At 34.6% G+C, this 10,001-nt stretch overlaps 1 protein-coding gene across 1 annotated transcript; it reads right to left on the bottom strand.

Annotated features, from left to right (window-relative positions):
- Nucleotides 1-8,426: 8,426 nt before the first annotated feature.
- LOC142544331 (uncharacterized) lies at nucleotides 8,427-9,628 on the bottom strand. The gene is made up of 2 exons (XM_075651388.1): nucleotides 9,329-9,628; nucleotides 8,427-8,948 (listed from the first exon to the last, which is right to left on the bottom strand). Exons 1-2 carry the CDS (start codon nucleotides 9,626-9,628, stop codon nucleotides 8,427-8,429), a joined length of 822 nt encoding a protein of 273 aa, XP_075507503.1.
- Nucleotides 9,629-10,001: the final 373 nt, after the last annotated feature.

Below are 10,001 nucleotides of genomic sequence, written 5' to 3'. Positions count from 1 at the left end.
GTTTCCACGTTCTTAATCGAGTCCTGATCGGCTTCGACGTCAGAGTCCCCTTTGAATGTTGAAGCCCTGTTCTTTCGTAAGGATTCATAATTATACTTAATCACATTCTGTGGTAGAGGAAGTGGTGGATGATTGGTATTTGGATTTACTACTTCTTGCAACATTGTTGCAACAATGGTGGAAATTTTCATCAAATCGGCGTGATTTAGATTAAAACCTGGTGTTTGTTGCGGTGGATTTCCATCCTCATGATTGCGGTTGTTGCCACGGTTGTTCCTTGTGTTTCTTCCAGCCATTTCCTACAAGATGTAAATTTCTAAGAATTTTTATGCGTATTGCCGAATCGATTGAAAATTATGGAGGAAATAATTTGAAACCAATAGGATATAAAAATTTATTTTATTGATTTTGAAAATAACATAAACAATAAACACAGTAATCAATGTAAAGGAGAGGACATCGTAAATAATAAGCTAAGATAAGCTAGAATAAGATAGGATAACGAAGACTATCTAGTCTAATATTTCTCCATTGTCTATTAGTTCTAAGGGCTCGAACTCTACCTTGTCGATCTGTGATAAAAGAAAACGATACCTCTTCTTCTTTTGGGTCTTCTTCTTCAATTTGTTGTTCTTGAAGGGCTTAGGCCAACGTGGTTCTCATCACTAAGGTGTTCGACCGTGTCCTGTAGTTGATGAACTTGCGCCTCATTTTGTTGTTTGTATTGCCTATACTTCATCTGTTGGATCTCGGTTTCTCGTGCCCAAAACGCAGCGAGAGTTTTTAAATTTTATTTTTATTTTGACAATCAAAATATTTGTTTGAGCACTCGTATGGTTTTATATATTCAAACATTCATAGAGCGTTAGAATATTATACCTTTGGTGAATTAAATCACTTTGCTCCAACTAATCCGGTAAAGACGGATATAGCTCTTGATGAATTCCCTACGAACTTTCTTCAAGAACTCCTTTCTTTATTCTTCGAATCAGGTCCACGACTAGAAGATGTGTTCCTCTTCCAAGTAGCATTAGAATATTTGGAAGAAGTTTCAACGTAGGAGGTCAAATTGACAAGCGGCTCAAGACCTTGAATAAAATTCAAGTTGGCCGAAAATTCTTTGAGAGGAGAGGGAGGATTTTTCGAAAAAATACCAAGTGTTATGGAGGCTTGGGTTAAGGCTCCTACTTAAATGAAACCTCCATGACCTAATTATCATAATATAATATTTGAGCATATTTAATTAACATTAATTGGCTTGATTAATTAATTGGACTAGTCCAACTAGTTTAATTAATTAATCAAAATCAATTAAAACTTTAATTATTTAATATGTTGGACTTGTACTCTTATAAGCCCATTAAACACACTTCCAACTATATTTAATTTAATATTTAATAAACTCAACTTTTGAGTTTAATAAATTCAACATTTGAATTTAATATTTATATTATAAATTCAACTCCTTGAATTTATCACCTCCAAAATTTAATATTTATTAAACCCAACTTTTGAGTTTAATAAATTAAATTCTCAAATTCTATAAATTCAAATCCTTGAATTCAAATCCTTGAATTTATTCTCTCCAAATTTTATAAATTCATAAATTCAACTTCTTGAACTTACTCTCTCATAAATTCAACTCCTTGAATTTATTTTCTCAAAATTTAATTATCATAAATTCAACTCCTTGAATTTACTATATCATAATATAAATTCAACTCTTTGAATTTATTCTCTCAACGGGAACAAATGATCCAGTACTTATGTGACCCTCAATAGTTCAGGGATACAGCTAGCCGTGGGTTCACAACTCTTTGTGATTTAGAATAATATTTATTCTTATTCGGGCTTACCCTAGTTAGCCCCATTCTTTTCATCAACACCTTGATTAAGAATGTCAGAACTCATTTCTGATTGCACCCACCGGATCATGGTAAGAGCGTCTAGTAGCATCGCCCCATGATCCCCTAGGTATCACTGATAATGCCTGCAAGAACCAGTCGATTATGATTAACGTACAGTACGGTTATTTCATCTCATATATCACGATCGAATCTGCAACCATTGGTTCATCGAGGGTTGCATAATAATTCGATAACTATGTAATACCTATAAATAGTGGCATCACATGTACTATTGGAGAATTCATTCTCTAACGTACATCTCATACACTGGCCAGAGATTCCACGCTGTGGGGACCCGGACGCTAACTCATCATTTTCAATCATCATTAGGATTAAATGGATCAATTAAATAAACTGGGTCGCAATTTTTTTTTTAATGTTGAACACCTTATAAACAAGTGTACAAATTTCTATAACAAGTTAGGTCCTATCTTATTCAAATTACAAAATCAAGTTTAATATCTACAACATGATCAAAAGTACAAGTCTTGTTCAAAAGAAAGTCATAACAAACTAATGTTCATCCACTACATATCAAGTGTTGAAAATCAGTTCTATATCTAGGCCCGGATCTCCACTCTAATCTCGATCTTTCATCATCTTCTTGACCATGATCCTATCTCACCTGTTGTTATGCACACATACAAACACAACAACAGCCGGATAACTCCGGTAAAAAACATATTTCCCAGTATAAACAATGTATACATACATTTCATACAAACATATACAAAAGCATATAACATTTGTAAAACAATATGTATCATAATCTACGAAAACATAAATCAATACAAAACTGTAAATCAAACTCTTCAACTCTTAATCTTTGACTCGACTCTTATCTAGGGATCCCGATTTGAATAAGAATGTAACAAGTCTCCCACCTACTCTTCCCAGCTAGAGAGTGGTATGTTCTTATTCCCAGACATTGGCCCTCTATATCGAATCTCTACAATAGGAGTCGATCTTCTCCTAAGCACATCGATATAAACCAAATGTCCAGTGACCTGGCACCTCTGCCAAAGACTCAAATAACATGCTTTGCTATAACTCAATAGACTAAGCATATCAATCTCAAGAATTGCAAACACATCAAAGCAATAACAATATAGTATGTGGTTTTGGGAAACTCAAGCTATCTCTTACTCGAGTTATATCTCTCGGTTTAATATTGATTTATACCTTTCTTTTCGTAGTTCTGGATGACACAACAAATCTCAATCTGGCTTGTTCGATCTTCGAAGCCTTCAATCCCAAACCTGGAATGACATTTCGAGAGGCATAATATCAACTTTCAATTCAAAACAAGACTCGATTGATTAATACTCAATCTAGTTACGTTACGACGGCATAACGGCGAAATCTCGAGATACTGGCAATACAAACAAGAACCGCCAATCTCAACAACTCATCATCAATCAACAAACACAATTCCAATACCAAATCTGTACAACCCCATTCGAATATAACTGAAAAATGATAACAATTACATAGGTTGTCCGTTCTTCAATCCGATTTCGATTATACGATTACTACAATCTCAGAAACACATAATATAACTCAAATTATGATTCCTCCAACAATAAATTTTCGAACCATGCTGAAAAGTAAATAAACTCACATACTTTTGAAGCCTTTGACGAGAGGAGCACGAAACTAAACTCAGATTGAAATTCTGATGGTCAGATCTCACAAAATCACAATTCTAAGATATGAAAACTTGAGAATTCTTCTTAGGCATGGAGGTTCTCGATTCTTCCTATTCACTTCAGAATGAATTGAAGATGGAGAGTTATACATGTCCCCATGCATGGCAATACAAGTGGCACAATTTCATACAGCAATGCTCGCGCATATGCGCGCCTGATCTTCGCGCATATGCGCGAGACCTACTCTCTCGGCACATGACAAATTCTTCTGCTCACGCATATGCGCGCCTGGTCTCGCGCATATGCGCGAGACCTACTGTCTCAGCGTTTATAATTTCAGCTGCTCGCGCATATGCGCACCTCTTCTCGCGCATATGCGCGAGGTCATCTGCCTCGGCATTGGCTGCTCGCGCATATGAGCGCCTAGTCTCGCGCATATGTGCGAGGTGTTCTGCCCTCACACATATAACATGCTTTCCTCTTGTCTTTCTCAGGCTTTTCCTTCCATAATCATATCAATTCATCAATTAATTAACTTGGGATTATAATGATAAACTTCAAGGCCTTACACACACACACAATTATTTCATCAGATCACATAGGATATCCACACCCATAGGTGAGCGGTGAATCCCCGACTACAATGCACTGGCTCCTATATGTGTCGCAAATGTACCCAACCTCGCCACCTGATGACTCTCCTGGAGCCGGTAAACGAGTCAAAGCACAGCCCTAGTATATAGAGCCTCAGTGTTGTCCCGGGTCGTAAGGACTAATGGTGTACAATTATAACCACGTATTTATCCTCTCGATGAATGATAACCACTTGAAAAGTCCGAGGGAGGGTTGTTCGGTATAATCATCATATGACTATCCATCTGCATGTTTGAACATCTCTATGTCCTTATCAAGAAACGCAGTACACAACATCACAGATGCTAGTCTCGAGCTCAAGCGGCCTTTATGCTTATTTTAGGCAGCTGAATCGACTATGAACGAATTTAGAATATGCAGTGTTTACAAATGAGCTGCAACATCGAATTACGATTCATTTGTATTAAAGCATAATCATGGAGTTTATTTATCTATGCTGATTGCACGGGTATACAGATAAAGTAAAATGAAACCATTAAAAAGTAAATTATATTAAAATAAAGATTGTTTATTGCACTTGAGTCAATAAATTCTCCAGCCAACAGTTGGCTTACAGGACATCTAATCTAACACAGTCAATGTCTGATACTTTTCCATACGAAGAGAGTCACTTCGCTTGGTCACATAGCAGCTGACCTCGAGAGTTTTGCCAAGGCATCTTGAGTGTCCTCTAGCCTCCTTTTGTTCTTCTCATGCTGATCTTTTGTTTTATTCAACTGTGTAGTGTAACGCTTGATATCTCTGCATAATCTTCTTTCTGGATATTGATTCATCTGGATATCCTTCAGTAAGGCGAGGTTGTCACCTCTTACTTTCTCGAGTTGGTGGACAATCTTGTTTAAAAGTTCTTCCACCTCGATTTTGGACGTGACCAGAAGCTCTTTCTCGGGCCCTTTCTCCAAGATTAGGCCCTTAGGCGTCTTATCAAATGATCTTGATTGTCGATTGCTTGTTGCTTCATATGGATAGCTGCTCGTGCGCGTGTACGAGGTGAGTAGAGAGCTAGTTGGAGGATGCTCTTCGAAATTTTCCACTTGGTAGGTGATAATTTTTGAACTCCTGCAAGAGAGAGTAGTTTTCGAATTTGTGCAAGATTAAATGGAGTCTTGTGTGGTTTATATAGTTGGGGGAAATAATTATACAAGGTATAAATCCCACCGATGAAGGAAAGTTGAAATAATAATAATAATAATAATAATAATTTTTTAGCTTTGGAAAGAGCCATCAAAACTTCCCAATTTTGAATTGTAGGGGAAGAATTCCGAGAATTACATGTGGTATTCGAACCACATATGTGAATATATAGCAAGAGTGAATCATACAAGGTAGTGTATCTAGCCATACAAGGTAATAAGTTAGAAAATACAAGTAATTAATTGACGATTCTTTTCTAAAGATGTGGTTCATTCGAAAATTGGAAATAAAATCAAAGATTTTTATCAATTAATTAATTTTTTATATATATATACCAAGGATTTCCCAAAATTTCAAAAAACTAGAACATTTTGGAGGATAATGCATTAGGCCTTTCGCCATTATGTGAAAACGTCAAATTTTTTTGGAAGAAATCCAACCGAATTATGAACCTGAAGGTTCTGATACCACTTAAATGTCAAGCCACGTGCCTGTTGTTATTTGACACTAGCGTTGTTTGACAATCACACAATTGAAAACAACAAGCCTCGTATATCAAAATCTAGACAAACAGTTTATAAATCATAATCAACTTTATTTTTACCACGTAAAAACATCCAAAATGAAATAAAACTTGTGCAAATGTATTTTAACTTGAATTAAGATAAAAAAAATTAAAATAAATGAAACAATCTTAAGTGGCCGTCTCTATCACCAGCCCCAAAATTCATCTTGTTTCTCTTCCTCAATTTGTGCTTCAGACTTATCTGGAAAAGGTGAGTAAGGAGTGAGCGACATGATGGTCACTCAGCAAGTAGAGGTCGTTCGAGCATATACATAACAAATACATATGATATTTTCATAAAAAATACACATGAACTTCGAAAAATCATCATATCATGCATAACATAGTTTGTATAATATATATCATGAGCATAAATGTAAACATAAAATTGGCCTAGGCATGATATTCCTCCACTTTCTATGGTTTACTGATATCATTATCTAATTTTTACTCCTCTAAGAGATCGATATCATAAAAAACGTTACAATTTCACCATGTAAGGGCCATAAAATTATCGTATTTTATGAGATTCTCATAGTGCCAAAACATAAGGTATCGTGTCACAATAATGGGAAGAAAAAGAATAATATTGCTCGACCAAATCTTCCAAAAACAAACTAAGCCATGGACAAAATTTATAGTTTTAAAACAAACCCACTTTCCTCAAACTTGATAATAAAAACGTGAATATGGGTGGTTTGGTTAGAAATCCTTGAAGAATCGTTGCAGGTATTTTGACTGCGTCTAGGCAACACTTCGAGACTTGGCAGAATTTTGACTCGAAAATTTGACAGCACTTTGGGAAAAAAATTTCAAAATATATAGTGATATAATGATGAAATTTCGAGAATGGGGTGTGGGTATTTACAGAGCCGTACCTATTGCGAGGCGAGAGAGGCCATCGCCTCAGGACCTGACCATCACAAGGGCCCAAAAAAAAATCTCATGTTGAGGTCTGCACCTAAATAGTATGTGAATTGGACATTGACCCATTGAAAACATAACTAAATATGATGATTGTGTTCATTGATGATTTAATCAAATTATGTAGAGCCCAAACAATAAAACTACACGGGTCATTAATTAAATTTTTAAAAATTTTGTATGCATAAAATGGTAATGTTTGTCCAATATATTTATTATTTTATCTTGTGTCAACTCGTGTGTTAAACTTTTATATTTTACTTGTCGATTATTTGACCTCTTTTCTTAAATTTATGTAATTTGACACATTTCAAAAAATAAAATACAAAAAATTATGATACTTACCTATTTTACATATCTTTATTTTTATTTTCTTGAATAAAATATTATATTTATTATTGAAAATAAATCATATATTTTTATAATATTGGTTCATTATATTTATCATTTTGTATTTGGATATTTTATATTGATAAATTTCAATTTTAGCAACATATCTTACAATTTTTACCAATTTCAATCTTTTTCCAATATAATTATTCATATGACACTGCATTACGTTAGAGTCATGTTGATGTTGTGGCGCACAAAGAAAAAAATCGCAAAAAGATAAATATATAACTCATAAATTATATTTTCCTTATATCTATTATTTGGTTATTTTTAATTTGCAAACTGAGCTTTACGGTTATTTATCACAACAAGATTTTTTTTAACATATCGCCTCAGGCCCTGTGAACCACAGGTACGGCTCTGGATATTTATAAGTAGCGAGGTACAAATCTTATCATAATTCATTTGATATTTTTTTTCAAAATTTTAAGATTGCAAGGATATTTCTCCACAAATGGTTGAAAATTTCGAATATCAAGTATTATTTAATATTTTCAAATTTATTATTTTTACAATAATACAATAGTTCGAAATAAATTTTTATACATATCTATAATTAAATACCAAAAAATTCGTGGTTGTCACACTAATCTAGATAAAATTATTGTAGTAGGTCTCTTGTGAAATAGTCTCACGAATATTTATCTACAAATGGGTCAACCCTACCGATATTCACAATAAAAAATAATACTATTAGCATAAAAAGTAAAAATTTTTATGGATGACCCAAATAAGAGATCTGTCTCACAAAATACGACCCGTGAGACCGTCTCACACAAGTTTTTGTCAACTTATTGATTTATCTTTTAAATATGAAACATCTATCAAATCTATCTTAATGAAATATGTTGATCATAATTAAATTATTTAAATAAAATATCCTAACAGTTTCTTCATAAAATCTTATCTGAACATTTAGTTTCACGATTATATCCATGCATGGTTTCCCAAGCCTCCACAAAATCAATTTTGATAAATTCCTAACCCAACCTAACTAATTGCATAAAATAAATTATTATAATAGAAATAGTATAATAAAATTTTAACTTAAATAATACAAAATCATCCCTAACATTTCAAATTAATTCAGTATCATCTTTCGATTAAAATTTCTGAGCAATTAATTTTATAAATTTTTTTATTTTATTTCTTTTTAAAGATAAGCTTGTAATTATATTAAGATAAATTGTTCATTACAAACTAGACCAACCAATAAGAAAAATCGTCATTCAACCAAACAAAGGGTGAATGGGATGACAGAGAAAATTTAGCCAAATTATGAGCAACTATATTAGACAACCTAGGCTCATAAACTATTCCAGAGATAAATGGGGCTTGCAACAGAATGTTGATATTAGATACACATGCTCCAACATAACCCAGATCATCTTGTACGACATTGACTGCTTGCACTGCCAGTACAGAATCAAAAACAACCAGAACATCTCGAAAATTCTTTTCATAAACCAATTTAATTCCTTCACGAATTTCCAGTAACTCACCATGGGCAACAGACAGAGGTTGAGAAAATTGATTCCCAAATGCTAGCAAGAATCTCCCTTGGCAATCTCGAAGGACACCCGCTATGCTGTATTGACTGGAATTATCATTAACACAAGCATCAACATTGAGTTTAAAGGTACCTGCATCTGATGCCATCCATCTTCTGTCATCCAGTACACTATGAGCAGAAACCGCCTGTTGATCAAGAGCCTTAGCTTTCTGAAAATCTGTAAGAAAGGTTAAGCTCCAAGAGACATCCACTGACATACTGGTTCTGCTGTCATCATGGATCAGATTTTGTCTTTCTTTCCAGATTCCCCAAGTTTAATATCAAATTTTTCAAACTCAACCTTCGATAATTTATCCTTCATCAAAAAAAAATCAATAGTACTGCTCCTTTTTCCCAAAATGATGACTTGATAGAGATCAAAATTTTTCCATATTGCCTTAGATGTGTAGCAAAAAAATAAAGAGTGACATGTTGTGTCTTGTGTGTTGAAGCAAAGCACACATGTGCCAGAGGTTGGAACATGATGCCTTTGGAGATTGAGATTTGTTGGTATAATATAATAGGAAATATGCCACCAAAAAATACGCACCTTCGGCGGAATAGAGAGACCCCACAGGAATGTCCACCAAGATTGCAACATGAGGGCCGATTGGTGTTCCGGTTGAGCAAATAATCCTTGTTGTAGGCGATATCTATTACGTACCAAATATTTCCCTTTCTTATCAAATCTCCAAAATCTCGTGTCAAAACAAAGCCTTGACGGTAGAGGGATCTTGAGAATCTTACCAGCTATCCATGGATTAAAGGTATTAGAAATTAGATCCACATCCCAAGATCCGTCTTTAATCAAGGTGTCCACAGTGGAATCATTACGGTCTATCCCCTCCATCACCCCTAAATTCGACCCCACACCTGGTATCCATTTGTCATCAAAAGTTCTTATTGACTTGCCATCACCAACCCTCCAAAAAAGACCCCTCCCTAGAAGACCTTTACTCCAGAATATTTATCTTCAAATATAAGATGGGTTACTATCCAAACCCGCCTCCAGCACATCACCATGTTTAAATTACCGCCCTTTAAGTATTCGAGAGGCTAAGGAATCTGGAAATCTAAACAATCTCCAAACTTGCTTCGCAAGAAGCGGCCGGTTAAAGTCCTCCATTCTTCTGAAACCCATACCACCCTGTACTTTAGGCCTGCATAGAGAGTCCCACGACTTCCAGTGTATTTTCCTCTTCCCATTAGCCATTCCCCACCAG

The sequence above is a fragment of the Primulina tabacum genome, chromosome 5 (genome assembly GCF_025594145.1).
Source record: "Primulina tabacum isolate GXHZ01 chromosome 5, ASM2559414v2, whole genome shotgun sequence".
NCBI lineage: Eukaryota > Viridiplantae > Streptophyta > Magnoliopsida > Lamiales > Gesneriaceae > Primulina > Primulina tabacum.
This window is presented reverse-complemented; position numbering and strand designations above follow the sequence as displayed.